The following is a 15,426-nucleotide window of genomic DNA, read 5'->3' as shown; positions in this document are numbered from 1 at the left end:
TGCTCTAAGCCAGAGAAACCAAGAAGAGACCTTCCCACAGGCCGCCGCGAAGCACAGACATGTTCCTCATCATAGAGACAGAAAGATACACAGAGGCAGAGAGATACACCGAGAGACACCGTGACACACAGAGAGAGACAGAAAGACAGACAGCCAGAGACAGACAAAAAGAGACAAAGAGACAGACAGAGAAAGAGACTCAGAGAGAGACAAAGAAATGCAGTGGTGGGGTTGCTGACATACTCTGTGCCGATATGGCGGAGTTCGCCGACACACTCTGTTCCGCTGTGGCAGGGTCTCTGGAGGGGGCTGTGTACGTATGAGTGGTTGATGTTATCATAGTCCTAGCAAGAACACAGGCTATAAGTCACTTCAAAAACTCAAATAAATCACATATTCCATCGTGTAGTACCACAACAGAAACAGAAGTGAAGGTAAAGGGGATGATATTTAAAAAAATAATAATTTTATTGAAACAAAATTTGAATAGTAAAGTAAAACATTAGACATGGGGAGGGAAAGCAAAGGGAAGGAGGGGGTTTAAACCACCAAACTAGAGAAAACGAGACTACACTGAACCAAAAGGGGTCTAGACAAATGTTTAAACCACTGACAGTAGTGTAGGATGGTAATAAAATAAGAAAGTAGAGCAAACTAGATGACCTCATGCAGAGTTATCTTGATGTAATACAAGGTGCGACCCCCTAAGGCATACAAATATCCTATAAATGGGTAAAATGACCAGGCACCAGGTAAGTATCTATCTATCCCAAATACAAGGCAAGAAAAGGACCTGCTAATGTAAAGGCGAGTACTACCTTTATAAGGTGCAACAATGGAAACCTGCCACAATAGGGTAAAATAGCCAGGGAGTAAATTACCTGTAATCAGATGCAGTGGTATCTAGTGCCAAAGGGAAAGTGCAGCCCCGGTTCCCATGCGCCCGACAAGCGCTGTTTCGCCGTAGCTTCTTCAATAGGGGAATTGCTTTCCCTCCCCATGTCTAATGTTTTACTTTACTGTTCAAATTGTGTTTCAATAAAATTATTATTTTTAAATTTCATCCCCTTTACCGTCACTTCTGTTTCTGTTGTGGTACTACACGATGGAATTTGTATGAGTGGTTGATGTATAAGGCCGGGATCACACATACGCGAGATACGGCCGAGTCTCGCAGGTGAAATCCCTCCTCTGGCGCCGGCACTCCGGAGTGGAGCGTGCAGCCGCACAGCAACACATGGAGCCGCACGCTCCGCTCCTAAGTGCTGGTGCCAGAGGAGGGAGTCACCTGCGAGACTCGGCCGTATCTCACGTATGTGTGATCATCGGCCTTAGAGAGAGCCTCTCTCCCTTTACGAGGAGGTACATGCTTTGGGGCAGGATTGTGCATGTTAATATAATAATCATTTCATTTCTATAGCACCGACATATTCCACAGCACTTTACATTATAGAGGGGACTTGTACAGACAATAGACATTACAGCATAACAATAAACACAGATCAAAACAAATACCAAGAGGAGTGAGGGCCCTGCTCGCAAGCTTACTAACTATGAGGAAAAAGGGGAGACACGAGAGGTGGATGGTAACAATTGCTTTAGTTATTCGGACCAGCCATAGTGTAAGGATCGGGTGTTCATGTAAAGCTGCATGAATCGGTAATCAGCCTAAATATGTAACAGTACAGACACAGAGGGCTATTAACTGTATAAAGTGTATGAGAACATGATGTGAGGAACCTGATTATATGAATGGGCCACACAGGGATAGTTAGGTTAATGTGTTGAGGCGGTAGGACAATCTGAAGAAATGAGTTTTTAGGGCACGCTTAAAACTGTGGGGATTGGGGATTAATCGTATTAACCTGGGTAGTGCATTCCAAAGAATTGGCGCAGCACGTGAAAAGTCTTGGAGACGGGAGTGGAAGGTTTTGATTATTGAGGATGTTAACCTCAGGTCATTAGCAGAGTGGAGGGCACGGGTAGGGTATGCTGAGACCAGAGAGGAGATGTAGGGTGGTGCTGAGCCATGCAGTGCTTTCCTCATCATAGACTGACTGTCCCTTGCTCGCTCTTATACATCAACCACTCATACATACACAGTCCCCTCCAGAGACCCTGCCACAGCAGAACAAAGTATGTAAGCAACCCTGCTACAGCATCTCTGTGTCTCTCTGGTGGTTTCTCAGCCGGTCTCTCTGTGTATCTCTCGGTCTCTCTGTGTATCTCGGTCTGTATCTATGGAAACAACAAAAACCCTCACTGTCGCCCTGATTCACTCCCGCCTGGACTACTGCAATGCTCTATTAATTGGCCTCCCCTTTACTCGACTTTCCCCTCTCCAGTCAATCCTTAATGCAGCAGCCAGGGTTGTCTATCTGACTAATCGGTTTTCAGACGCGTCTGCTCTTCGCCAGTCATTACACTGGCTGCCCATTCATTACAGGATACAATTCAAAGTACTTGTTCTCACCCACAAAGCTCTCCACAATGCAGCACCCCCTTACATCTCCTCCCTCATTTCTGCCTATCAGCCTAACCGACCGCTGCGCTCTGCAAATGACTTTCAACTAACCTCTGCACTAATCCGTACCTCCCGACTCCAAGACTTCTCCCGTGCTGCGCCAATCCTCTGGAATGCTCTACCCCAAGATATTAGGACCATTCACAATTTGCATAGTTTTAGGCGCTCACTCAAAACACATTTGTTCAGAGCGGCCTATCATGTTCACTAATCAAAGTCATTTTATGTTTGTGTGTGTGTAGCCCATTCACTATCTCCATCTATCCCCCACCCTCTGAAGATGGCTGGACCATCATTGTAAATACATCATTGTAAATATACACCTGTGCTTTGTATCTCCCCCACCTCATTGTAGATTGTAAACTCTCACGAGCAGGGTCGTCTTAAGTTGCTTTAATTATTGTATTGTTAATGTTGTTACTTATGACTGTTGTGTTTGCAACTGTTATTCCGCGCTGTGGAATATGTTGGCGCTATATAAAGATTATTATTATTCTATGGGTATCTCTCTGTGTATCTCTGTCTATCTCTCTCTGTATCTTTGTGTATCTCTCTGTGTATAATAATAATCTTTATTTTTATATAGCGCTAACATATTCCGCAGCGCTTTACAGTTTGAACACATTATCATCACTGTCCCCGATGGGGCTCACAATCTAAATTCCCTATCAGTATGTCTTTGGAATGTGGGAGGAAACCGGAGTGCCCGGAGGGAACCCACGCAAACACGGAGAGAACATACAAACTCTTTGCAGATGTTGTCCTTGGTGGGGTTTGAACCCATGACTCCAGCGCTGCAAGGCTACAGTGTAAACCACTGAGCCACCATGCCGCCCACCGTGTATCTCACTATATCTCTGTATCTCTCTCTCTGTATCTGTGTATCTCTCTTTTTCTCTGTATATCTCTCTGTATCTCTGTCTCTGTGTATCTCTCTGAGTATCTATCTTTTGGTGTGCACTACCGTGTAAAAGTTTAGAGTCACTAAGAAATGTCCTTATTTTTTAAAGAAAAGCACAGTTTTTTCCAATTAAGCTAACATTAAATGATTCAGAAATACACTCTATACATTGTTAATGTGGTAAATGACAATTCTACCTGCATAAGTCTGGTTTGTAATGCAATATCTTCATAGGTGTATAGAGGCCCATTTCCAACAACCATCACTCCAGTGTTCTTATGGTACTTTGTGTTTGCTAACTGTGTAGGAAGGCTAATGGATGGTTACAATACCCTTGTGCAAGTATGTTAGCACAGTTGAAAACAGTTTGGCTGATTAGAGAAGCAATAAAACTGACCTTCCTTTGAGCTAGTTGAGAATCTGGGGTATTACATTTGTTGGTTCCATCTCAAAATGGCCAGAAAAAAGAACTTTTATGTGAAACTCAACAATCTATTCTTGTTCTTACAAATGAAGGCTATTCCATGCGAGAAATTGCCAATAAACTGAAGATTTCCTACAAAGGTGTGTACTACTCCCTTCAGAGGAGAGCACAAACAGGCTCTAACCAGACTAGAAAGAGAAGTGGGAGGCCCCGCTGCACAACTGAGCAACAAGACAAGTACATTAGAGTCTGTAGTTTCAGAAATCGTCACATCACAGGTCCTCAGCTGGCAGCTACATAAAATAGTGCATGCAAAACGCCAGTGTCAACATCTACAGTGAGGGCCGACTCCGGGATGCTGGCCTTCAGTGCAGAGTGGCAAAGAAAAAGCCATATCTGAGACTGGCTAATAAAGGAAAAGGTTAATATGGGCAAAAGAGCACAGACATTGGACAGAGGAAGATTTGAAAAAAGTGTTATGGACAGATGAATCCAAGTTTGAGGTGAACAACTGAAAAGATGCTGGAAGAGTGCCTGACGCCATCTGTCAAGCATGGTGGAGGTAATGTGATGGTCTGGGGTTGCTTATGTGCTGGTAAAGTGGGAGATTTGTACAAGGTAAAAGAGATTTTAATTAAGGAAGGCTATCACACCATTTTGCAACGCCACGCCATACCCTTGTGGACAGCACTTGATGGGAGCCAATTTCATCCTACAACAGGACAATGACCCAAAGCACACTTCCAAATTATACAAGAACTATTTAGGGAAGAAGCAGGCAGCTGGTATTCTATCTGTAATGGAGTGGCCAGCACAGTCACCAGATCTCAACCCCATTGAGCTGTTGTGGGAGCAGCTTGACCGTATGGTACGCAAAAAAGTGCCCATCAAGCCAAACCAACTTGTGGGAGGGGCTTCTGGAAGCATGGGGTGAAATTTCTCCAGATTACTTCAGCAAATTAACTGCTAGAATGCCAAAGGTCTGCAATGCTGTAATTGCTGCAAAGGGAGCATTCTCTGACAAAAGCAAAGTTTGAAGGAGAAAATTATTATTTCAAATAAAAATCTTTTTTTAGAACCTTGTCAATGTCTGGACTAGATTTTAAATTCATTTGGCAACTCATTTGATTAATAAAAGTATGAGTTTTCATGGAAAACACAAAATTGGCTGGGTGACCCCAAAATTTGGAAAGGTAGTGTATCTCTCTGTCTCTATGATGAGAAACAGGATTGTGTTTCGCGGCGGCCTGTGGTAGGTCTTTCCTTGGTTTCTCTGGCTTAGAGCATGAAGATAAAACACTGCCTACTGTCCCTCCCTGGAGTACAGACACATCATTAACTAAAAAATTCTAACACTGATAACGCAAGAACCACAAGATGGATTTCTTCACCTCAGGTATCATTTTAATCAGTGTAACAGCGCCAACCTGACAATGCCTGTAGTTTACTTAGCAAAATCCTGCTGACAGGTTCGCTTTAAGACACGTTTGGTTCACCCCCAGCCTCACCCCCCCCGACAATAGTGACATCCAGAGGCCTCAATTACTGGGATAATGACAGCCACAATTTCCCCACAGAAGTCACACCAAGACCTTGCACCCCCCTTCCTTGTAGGCAGTATACTTACATCAAGGAGTTCCCGGAATTCGTATCCTCGCTTCTGGCTACAAGCACCTCTCCAAGTGGCAGTATCATCCACATCCAGATCTGCTCTTCTGTGCCGAGCTTCTCAGAAAAGTCACCACCGGGAGACCTGCACTTCGTAGCAGTTTGCTAGACCTAGGGCTAGTGCCTGAGGGTGTCAGACAGCAGCGAGCCACACATCATGGTCCCACAAGTTAAGGAACCCTGGTCTAGGTGTTCAGTAGCTGGGTGTGATACGTGTAATGAGCTAATGATTACCGTATTTTTTCTGTTACTTGAATACTGGTATAGAGATAATAACCGCTAGGTAGTTTTTCTGTGCAACAGTAGGCTGTGAAGTCTGATGTGGCAGTATGTGTTTTTCCAATCATCTGTACATTCAGTCAGACATGTAATATTTTAATAAAATTGATTGATAGTTATTTTTTGTAATAAGTTTGCTTTTTAGAGGTAGAGTTCTAGTAGGTAAATTATACTATTGGCTGTCCCTCTAGTTATACCTTAAAACTATGTACCCAGTTTATTAATACATAGTTATAGCATTGCTTCTGCGTAAAGGATTATGAGCACTGTGAACGACCGATGGGAAGAACCGTGTCCGAGCGCTAGCCACAGGACATGGGGTTCTGGAAACAGCCAATGGCGAGCCGTGCTACTCCGTTTTAGTAACTCCAATACAAATGAATGTTACAGGCACAGTGTAGCACTACAAGTTACAATGTTTCCATAACTCCCAGTCACCTCTATGTGAATAACAAAAACAGTGCGGATTAGCAGCACTCAGATGCTTTTATAGCCCTATCTCCCGGAGCTAGCGATTTGCGCTGTTATTCCAGACTCAGCCATGAATGGCTCAGATAGAATACCCCTTTAACAACATAAGATGGAGATTTCGATTACCTGCTAAATCCCGAGGTAGTGATCAAGCTTCTGTTTCCAGTCCAGGACAGGTTCAGCCACTGGACTAGTGTGCAACGAGGCAAGAGATACTCCAAGGAGGCATCAGTCAGAGTGGCCCAGTAAGGCTGTAAACTTAAGTGGGTGTACTGAAGAGGATCACAGCAGTGCTGATACAGGAGCTTGCAAGTCTGTGCCAGGCGACACAAGTCCGGAAGTGCTAAGTGGCTAATGATCAACTGGATTAGCTAAAGGAAAGACAAAACGGAAAAGAAGAGGTTAGTAGTAGTGTGCACTGTGAATGGTGCCTGCACAGATGACAAATTAGACAAGGATGGATCTCCCATATCGACCATCAATGCCCATTGACAGATCTACTTTGAAACTAAGACGTTTTTGGGGTCTTATTCCAAAACTTCTTGCAAAAGAGGCATATTGTATAATGCACATATATTATAAAAACACCCCCAGGTTCTATTGAGACCTATTTAAAGGAACTACATTAGATTCTACTTCTACCAATATCACTGCTCCGGAAACGTAGTAAAAGCTTCACCAATCCATTTGGCAGAAAATACTGAGATGCTGCAGTATAGTATGGTATCTACATTCTGGTGCCACATGCCAACAGACACTGGTACGTGTGCCAATCAGGAATATGTCTATAAAGGAGCAGATGGTCTTGTAATGGTCACTTGTATCTTGCCACATTCCACTTCTAAAAGAAAAAAAATATACAGTGCACACATGGCTTATTTTAGGAACACTTCAGGCTAGAATTTGCAGGTCAGATTTTGAACCTCGCGATCATGACTATATAATACATACCAATAAGACAGATGAAAGCATCTATCGATATGTTCTACTTTCCGACTGAATAACTACACTGGAATCATCAACTTCTAGTTTCCCAATGACATCTACTATTGGACACTGTAGACAAATCTAAGCATTTTCATGGCAATATATTTTTTATTATTTTTTTTAAATCACTGCAATACAATGAAAATGTGTGCCCATCTTAACCCCTTCATGACCTCGGGATTTTCCATTTTTCCGTGTTCATTTTTCGCTCACCTCCTTCCCAGAGCCATAACTTTTTTATTTTTCAGTCAATATGGCCATGTAAGGGCTTATTTCTTGCGGGACGAGTTGTACTTTTGAATGACATCATTGGTTTTAGCATGTCGTGTACTAGAAAATGGGAAAAAAATTCCAAGTGCGGTGAAATTGCAAAAAAAAGTGCAATATAATGCGTGTTTTTAGTTTGGCTTTTTTTGCTAGCTTCACTAAATGCTAAACCTGACCTGCCATTATGATTCTCCAGGTCATTATGAGATCATAGACACCAAACATGTCTAGGCTATATTTTATCTAAGTGGTGAAAAAAAATTCAAAACTTTGCTTTAAAAAAAAAAAAAAAAAAAAAAAAAAAATAATAAAAAAAAAAAAATCGCACCATTTTCCCGATACCCGTAGCATCTCCATTTTTCGTGATCTGAGGTCGGGTGAGGGTTTACTTTCTGCATGCCGAGCTGACGTTTTTAATGATACCATTTTGGTGCAAATACGTTCTTTTGATCGCCCGTTACTGCATTTTAATGCAATGTCGCGGCGACCAAAAAACTTAATTTTGGCGTTTCAAATTTTTTTCTCGCTACGCCATTTAGCAATCAGGTCAATCCATTTTTTATTGATAGATCAGGCGATTCTGAACGCGGCGATACCAAATATGTGTATGTTTGACTTTTTTATTGTTTTATTTGAATGGGGCGAAAAGGGGGGTGATTTAAACTTTTTTTTTTTTATTTCATGGTTTTTTTTTTTTTTTACTTTTGCCATGCTTTAATAGCCTCCATGGGAGCCTAGAAGCTGGCACAACTGGATCGGCTCTGCTACATAGCAGTGATCATCAGGGTGGCGCTCACAGCAAGCCGGAATCAGTAACCATAGAGGTCTCAAGGAGACCTCTGGTTACTATGCCGACGCATTGCTGACCCCCGATCATGTGACGGGGTCGGCGACGTGAGCATTTCCGGTCGCGCGGCCGGAAGCGGTAGTTAAATGCCGCTGTCAGCGTTTGACAGCAGCATTTAACTAGTAGGTGGATCGCCCATATAATGCTCCATAAAGTTCATGATGGGCCCCATAAGATGCTCCATATTAAAATATGCCCCATATAATGCTGCATAAAAGGTTAATGATGGCCCCATAAGATGTTCCATAGAACATATTGTGCCTCATAATGCTGCACAAAGGATGATGGCCCATAAAATGCTCAATAGAATAATATGCCCAATATGCTGCTCCATAAAGGTTGATGGCCCCATAGAATAATATGGCCCGTATGCTGCTGCTGCTATTAAAAAAAATTAAAATGACATACTCACCTCTCGTCGCTGGGAGCCAGCTGCAGGTGTCGCCGATGGCTCAGGCCCCCGGCACTTGCGATATTCACTTGTCCATACCGCCAGAGACCTGGTCACGTGGTACCGCTCATTAAAGTAATGAATATGCGCTCCACGCCTATGGGAGTGGAGTCGCGTCCATGTTCATTACATTAATGAGCGGTACCATGTGACCGCTGAACACAGGAAGAGCTGCAGGTGCCGGAGACCATCGGAGAAGCAGGGAAGTGCAGAGACCGCGCCGGGAGCTGGTATGATGTGACAGCCGCCGCTCCCCTGGGACAATGACTCGAGTATAAGCAGAGTGGGACACTTTTAGCCTAAAAAAAAATGGGCTGAAAATCTCAGCTTATACTCGAGTATATACGGTACTTGGGAGCGATCTCAAGTATCATAGGAACAGTTTGTATTTAAAGTCAGTTTGGTTTATTTCAGTCCTCATAAACCATATCACAAAAAACTCAAATACAGCCTTTGCCCGACATAAAACAAAACATAAAGTAACAAGTCCATACAATAGCGATGGTTAGCCTGCCTGGCTTAGAGTCTAGCTTTTTAGTCCTCAATCCAGGAGATCTGCACACCTCCATATACACAGCCATTTACAAAGTAAAGCACACCCAGGGGTGGAGATATGGTGAGCAGCTGTCTCTCCCAACTCATCAGCAGCTCACAATCAGACTGTCCTGGCCAATTAACCCCATTTAGTCCAAATGTACTGAAGCATTACTATAGGTTTATCTCCCAACCATTAGGTGTCAGACAGCCACCTTACAGTACCTATACATGTCCGAATGATTACTATGCTGTCAAACATAAGTAGTTATTATATTCATTGTCTTGTACACTTCTCTTTATTCTTCTGTTCTGTCTAGTTGTGGGATTAAATAAACTAATGAGTCCAAAGGAGTACAGTTCATATGGCTTCTCTCCCCTCTCACTGACATTGTTGCCATTTCCAGCGGTCTCCATACCCCACTATCACAGTTTGTAAAGTGGTGCATAGATACTCCTGGCCTGCCCTGTTCTTCTGTTGTCCTCTGGACAGCAAGTGAAGCACAATGGCCCCAATTCAGCAATCATAAAACACTTTGAAAATGCTCTGTTGTGCTAAAATTTTGAAACTTGCTTACTCCAGTCCAGAACTGGAGTTAGATTTGTGGCGAGGAGCACATCACTTTTAAGACACGCCTGATTCACTAAGAATAATTCTCTATTTAAACAGGTTGTCCACTACTTTATAAGGATAGATCATCAATGTATGAGCAGTGCGGGTGTTACACCCGATGCCCTTGAACAGCTGATCCTGATGTTGTCGGCATCTGAAAGTGCTCAGTTACAGAGTTGTAAGCATAGCTCCATCGATGTGTTGATTTGGATGGGGTGGATACACAGTACCAAGCTGCGGCCACTGTAGAGTGCACTGTGCAGCTCCGTAACTGCGCAGTTCCAGATTCTGCCCATACTGTGAACAGCTGCAGCGGGCACAGGCTTTAGCCACAGCCACCGGCTCCTGCATCTGTGACCCGCTGCTCTGCCTCTTTCCCTCTCCCCGCCATCTTCTGGGACAGTGACTTTTGTATAAGCCGATGGGGGCGTTTTCAGCACAAAAGAAAATGGCTCAAAAGCTCGGCTTATACATGAGTATATATGGTATTGCCCCAACTGTACGTGCCAGAAAGGTTTATAGAGGCATCTAAGCTACATTAGTGAGTAATCTTATTTCATGCAAATCATGATTTGTAGATTTTTAAGATTTATATAACTTTGAGTACATATTTAAGAAACAAAACATAATTGAATGCAAAATTATATTTATTTGTCCGCGACACTCAGGTATTTTTTGTTATTAAATCTAATATACATTCAAGAGGCTGTCAGATTATGTTATTTCCCTAACAGCAGTCATGTGATAGAATAAAACAACAATAGCGCACATTTAATGTTAATTATACTTCCAAGTCACTTTTCAGCATTAACGGTCCTGTGTGTGTACGTGAGGAATTAAACTACATCTGGTCATTATACTTGTGTTCACCGATTTCACCAGTTTTTCCACTTTGCAGGCTCTCTCTCTTAAAGAAGCCCTCCTCCCACAGTTTTTCTCCTTTTAATATATTGCAGTCATCGTATTATAATGCACTGTGCACTTACAATTGCTCATTTTGTCTCTCTACCCAGTTAGTTGTTCTCTTTTCTCTGTTCTATGTGGAAACAGGAAATATCTTGTCCCAGCATTCATCATTCTCCTCTTCACTGCCTGACTCGTCTGTTTATCTTGTGGAGATGCAATGTATTGGGCGCGGTGATTCCGCACGGTTCAGTGAACACATGCGGAATCACTTGCGTTCAATAACCGGCAGCGCTTTGGACTCAGTGGACATGTGCTGCGTCCAAAGCGCTGCCAATTCCTGACCGTGTGCACCCACCCTTACAGAGCTCAGCACCGTGGTTCTGTGTCCGTCTCTTTTCTCTCCCTACCCCTCTTCATAGAGTATAATGGGACGTGTCACACCACCATCTTGTCTGAACAAGGCATGGTGGAGAGGAAGAAATGACTGATATTGGGGAAGGGAGCCAATTTATCTGCTAAGATATGCTACCATTTTTTTTATATTTGGCTTTACTAATAATTTATGCAGTTTGTTGAAAGCACAGTTCAAGCTTTTCCAGGACTCCCTGATGGTACTGCAGCTGGTCACATGGTGTGTACGCGGGCATGTATGGCACATGATCATTAAAACCTGTGATTGGCTGCAGAGGTAAAAAGAAAAAGAGGCACAGCACAACCGGAGCAGTGGGGGATTTGAAAGACTAGATGGGGGTATATTATTGCAAATTTCATATAATTTCAGAAAATACCTCTGCCATTTTCTGTTGTGGCACATTGCAGAAATGCTGTGGAGAAGCTTTAGCCATTGTTTTCTATTCATTTTTGGCACATTAGTTGGACCAATATAAATGTAGCATGCAGAGTCTTCTGTCCGACTACGGTCAACTTTCTAATCCGCTATGTTCTGCCCATGACAAGTGGCAATCACAACTGATGTGTGCGGAGTCAGCCTAAGAGCTCATAGACGAGTGTATGAATCGGATGTGTGCTGTCCGATTTTTAGTTTGTGGTCATGTACATGTTTAATGTACTGTAACTGTATGAAACCGAATCACACACAGACGTAAAACATGTACAGACGGATGGCACATAGACGATTATTTTACCAATTGTCATCATCTGAGTTTTCTGGGTGAAACTGCATCTGCACTGTCCCATTGAATAACATTGGTCCGAATGCTGTCCTTTTTTCTCATGGACACCACTCGGACCGATAATATAGTCCTGTGAACGAGCGCTGAGCCAAATTTGGATAAAGTTAATTGAGGTCTGCATTTACAGTGGGCTAAATAAAAATTTGACACAGCCGATCTAGCACGTTTTCCCACTTACAGAGAATGGAGAGGTCTGTAATATTTATCATAGGTACACTTCACCTGTGGGAGACAGATTCTAACACCCCCCCCAGGAAAATCACATTGTATGATTTTTACATAAGCATTTTACTGCATGAAATAAGTATATGATACAACAGAAAAACAAAACTTAATATTTGGTACAGAAACCTTTGTTTGCAATTACAGAGATTAGACGTGTCCTGTAGTTCTTGACCAAGTTTGCACACACTGCTGCAGGGATTTTGGCCCACTCCTCCATACAGATCTTCTCCAGATCATTCAGGTTTTGGGGCTGTCGCTGGATAACATTGAGTTTCAGCTCCCTCCAAAGATTTTCTATTGGGTTCAGGTCTGGACACTGGCTAAGCAACTCCAGGACCTTGAAATGTTTCTTACGGAACCACTCCTTAGTTGCCCCGAGTGTGTGTTTTGTGTCGTTGTCATTCTGGAAGATCCAGCCACAACAAATCTTCAATGATCAGAGGGAAGAGAGTTGTTGGCCAAAATGCCGTGATACATGACCCAATCCATCCTCCTTTCAATACGGTGCAGTTTTCATGTCCCCATTGAAGAAAAGCACCCCCCCAAAGTATGATGTTACCCCCACCATGATTCACGGTTGGGACTGTGTTCTTGGGGTTGTACTCATCCTTCTTCTTCCTCCAAACACAGCGAGTGGAGTTGATACCAAAAAGTTCTATTTTGCTCTCATCTGACCACATGACCTTCTCACATGCCGATTCTGGAACATCCAGATGATCATTGGCAAACTTCAAACGGGCCTGGACATGTGCTGACATGAGAAGGGGACCTTGCATGCCCTGCAGGATTTTAATCCATGACAGCGTAGTGTGATATTAATGGTAATGTTTGTGATTGTGGTCCCAGCTCTCTTCAAGTCATTGACCAGGTCCTCTCTTGTAGTTATGGGCGGATTCCTGACCTTTCTGAGAATCATCCTTACCCCATGAGGTGAGAGTTTGCATGGAGCTTCAGATCGAGGAAGATTGACAGTCATCTTGTGTTTCTTCCATTTTCTAATAATTGTGCCAACAGTTGCTGCCTTCTCACTAAGCTGCTTGCCTATTGTCTTGTAGTCCATCATAGCCTTGTGCAGGTCTACAATTTTGCCCCTTGTGTCCTTAGACAGCTGTTTGGTATTGGCCATGGTGGAGAGGTTGGAATGTGTGGACAGGTGTATTTTATACAGGTAACGAGTTCAAAGAATGCAATTAATAAAGGTGATGAGTGAATAGTAAGAAGGCCAGAATTCTTGCTGGTTGGTAGGTGATCAAATACTTTTTTCATGCAATAAAATGTATTCTAATTATTCAAAAATCATACATTGTGATTTTCTGGTTATTTTTAGATTCTGTCTCTCACAGGTGAAGTGTACCTACGATAAAAATTACAGACCTCACCATTCTTTGTAGGTGGAAAACTCTCAGCATTGCTTGATTTCACACTCATTTCACATCCTGAATGGCCATTGTAACCTAAACTGCCATTTACTAGGGGGTCCGGGCAGCCTGCACTTATCGGAGCTAATTGCACGAGCCTTTGGACACACACACTATACTCCCAATAAGTTTCTTTTCCTAAGGGTTCACTCACACTTGCATATAAATCAGTCAAATGCAATACGGTAAAAAAAATAGAATTGGACTAGGGCCAATGTTACTCAATGAGGCCGTGCAGATCTGCGGATTTTTTCTCAGGTGGTGTAGAAGAAATGAAGAGCGGCCCTCACCACGTTCTATAGTAAAAATCCTTTAATCCAATGAACAGGACATCACAGCGGTAGTAAGGGGTGTGCGGGAGAGGGAGAGAGGACATGTCCTCTACAAGAGTCGCATTTTCCACTGTCAGCTCTAATATGCGGCATAAAGCTCAACTACAGGGGAGATCATTGGACTTTCCAGTGTGGACTGGTGCCTGTTTAGCTTTGTCTTGTTTCAGTTTTTCTCAGCTGTATTCGCATAAGAACAAAATTGCAGAATGCAAATCTTGACCGTGTGGGGGAAAAAAAAAATGGCATGCCATATGGGCCATCAGCATAGCATGTGATGTTTACAGATATATTACAATTCTGTAGCATGGGGAAACTGTAAAAGGCCCTATAAAAGATTACGGTAATAGTTGCGGAGTGAAAAAATGTATTGCACACAGACAGCACACGGATGGCAAGCAAGAGAAAATCGTCCTAATCTCCTGGATGAGAATGGGGCCGATATTTTTAGACGCTGAACCCAAAGTGAACCCCCTCAGTATTGCCAAGGACAAGAACTCCTAGACTACTTGGGCTACCGAGCCTAGCGGTCACTCACAGGATGCGGACGTATTCGGGTTCTGAGCAGCCCTAAGGCCATGTTCACACAGTGCGTTTTTTACCGCGGAAACGCAGCGGTTTTGCCGCTGCGGTTCCGCGGCTGTTTTCCATGCAGGGTACAGTACACTGTACCCTATGGAAAACAGGACCCACTGTGCACATGATCCTGAATTGAAAAAAAAAAAACGCACTGATTAGCTGCGGTAAAAAAGAAGTACCATGTCACTTCTTTTTGTAAAACAGCAGCGGTTCTGCACCCATAGACCTCCATTGTGAGGTCAAACCAGCAGTAAAACCCGCAGATCAAAAATAGATCTGCGGGTTTTATTGCGGTTCGTGGTGCAGAACCGCTGCTGCAGGAAGTGCGGGGAAGCGGGCGGAAGTGCGTGGGTGGAGTGTGGCTGCCCCGATCCCACCCCCCATGCTCCGATGCCCCTCCCCTGTGCTCCGATGTCACCCCCCCGTGCTCCGATGCCCCCCCCGTGCCCTAATCTCCCCCCCTTATACTTACCCGGCCTCCCGGTGTCCGTCCGGCCGTCTTCTCCCTGGGCGCCGCCATCTTGCAAAATGGCGGGCGCATGCGCAGTGCGCCCGCCGAATCTGGCAGATTCGTTACAAAGTGCATTTTGATCACTGAGATATAACCTATCTCAGTGATCAAAATAAAAAAAAATAGTAAATGACCCCCCCCCCCCCTTTGTCACCCCCATAGGTAGGGACAATAAAAAAAATAAAGAATTTTTTTTTTTTTTTTCACTAAGGTTAGAATAGGGGTAGGGTTAGGGGTAGGGTTAGGGGTAGGGTTAGGGTATTTTCAGCCATTTTAACCCTAAAAAAATTCCTAGAAAA

At 43.5% G+C, this 15,426-nt stretch overlaps 1 protein-coding gene across 2 annotated transcripts in view; it reads right to left on the bottom strand.

The window, feature by feature from the left end:
- Positions 1-15,426, bottom strand: part of FBXL4 (F-box and leucine rich repeat protein 4) — a 70,603-nt gene that overhangs the window by 32,210 nt on the left and 22,967 nt on the right. For both annotated transcript variants that reach the window (XM_069726332.1, XM_069726331.1), the window contains one exon: positions 6,394-6,638. In XM_069726332.1, the coding sequence (XP_069582433.1) occupies positions 6,394-6,638 (245 nt within the window). The remainder of the gene's footprint in view (positions 1-6,393; positions 6,639-15,426) is intronic.

This window comes from Ranitomeya imitator, chromosome 5, assembly GCF_032444005.1.
Source record: "Ranitomeya imitator isolate aRanImi1 chromosome 5, aRanImi1.pri, whole genome shotgun sequence".
In the NCBI taxonomy this organism is placed as follows: Eukaryota; Metazoa; Chordata; class Amphibia; order Anura; family Dendrobatidae; genus Ranitomeya; species Ranitomeya imitator.
Note: the sequence above shows the minus strand (reverse complement) of the source record. Positions and strands in the feature narration are given on the sequence as shown.